The sequence below is a fragment of the Ailuropoda melanoleuca genome, unplaced genomic scaffold (assembly GCF_002007445.2).
Source record: "Ailuropoda melanoleuca isolate Jingjing unplaced genomic scaffold, ASM200744v2 unplaced-scaffold23428, whole genome shotgun sequence".
Lineage (NCBI taxonomy): Eukaryota > Metazoa > Chordata > Mammalia > Carnivora > Ursidae > Ailuropoda > Ailuropoda melanoleuca.
This window is the reverse complement of record NW_023193202.1, coordinates 1-1,220: the sequence shown is the minus strand read 5'-3', so window position 1 is coordinate 1,220 and position 1,220 is coordinate 1. Positions and strand designations below refer to the sequence as shown.

At 64.2% G+C, this 1,220-nt stretch overlaps 1 protein-coding gene across 1 annotated transcript; it reads left to right on the top strand.

Moving 5' to 3' along the window:
• Positions 1 to 190: 190 nt before the first annotated feature.
• Positions 191 to 1,214, top strand: LOC117798057 (lipocalin-15-like; the record flags this gene model as incomplete). Its single annotated transcript, XM_034650480.1, has 4 exons — positions 191 to 286; positions 612 to 751; positions 826 to 896; positions 1,117 to 1,214. Coding segments are annotated over exons 1-4 (405 nt in total), but the record flags the coding sequence as incomplete, so codon positions are not given.
• Between the last annotated feature and the right edge of the window lie 6 nt (positions 1,215 to 1,220).

Here is a 1,220-nt window from a genome sequence, read left to right as displayed (position 1 = left end):
ACCCCTGGGGCCGGTGGGGGACCTTGGGTGATTGTGCGGGACAATGGACAAAGGGGGCTGAGTTTCCAGAGTCAAGTACCTTCCACTGCCTGGCTGCTCCTTGGCGGAGCCCAGCTGGCGGGCTGGGCTATAAAGTCTGGCCTCCTGGGTTGCGGACTCAGGTGCCAGGGGCTGGAGGGCGGGCATGGCGATGAAGTGCGTCCTGCTGGGCCCGGTCCTGGTGCTGCTCTGGGTGTCTGTGGCTTGGGCTGAGGTCCTGGTGCAGCCAGATTTTGATGCCAAGAAGGTACCAGCGGCCCCTGTGCTGTGCCGCGGGTGGGCGTGGGGACTGAGACCCATGGGAAACGACAGCACCATGGGATAACAGTGCGCCGTCCGTGGACCCTTGGGCCCTCTCTCCATTGAATCCTGAAACAACCCTGTGGGGGTAATTACTGACCCATTTCACGGTTGGGGGAACTGAGGTCGTGCGACCTGCCCAGGTAGGTGGCAGAACAGGGGCTCAGAGCAAGAGATGGGCACAGAGAACCCCCCGGCTGGGTGGTTCCAGACAAACCTGTGCGGCCATGGGTCTCTGTGGCCCTGGTCCCAGGGCAGAGCCGGACAGTGAGCTGCTTTGCCTCTGGTACGTGGCCTCCATGGTCTCTGACTGCAAGGTCTTCCTGGGCAAGAAGGACCACCTGCTGATGTCCACCAGGTCCATCAAGGCCTTTGCGGGTGGCAACCTCAGTGTCCACATGGAGTTCCCTCGGTGAGTGTGGTGGGCTGGGGGCGGGGGTGGGCTGGGCCAGCGGCCGAGGGTGAGCCCTGGCTGTGCACCCCCAGGGCTGACGGCTGTCACCAGGTGGATGCCGAGTACCTAAGAGTGGGCTCTGAGGGCCACTTCAGAGTCCCAGGTAGGTCCTGCCCCACCTGCCTTCAGGGACCCCTGACACAGCTTCTCCATGGGGTGACACGGACTGTCCTACCTGGGACCACCCCCATCTCCATCTCCTGCCCCTCCCCTCCTTCCCTCCACCTCCTGCCCTTCCCTTGAGCCCCGACGCAGAGGCAGGTGTAGGTGGGGTCATGCCTGGGCCCTGCGCACTTCTCCATGGCTGGCCCCCTCCTCTGCAGCCCTGGGCTACCTGGACGTGCGCGTCATGGACGCGGACTCCAGCTCCTTCGCCTTGGTCTGTATCTACAAGGAGCTGGAGGGAGCGCTCAGCACCGTGGTGCAG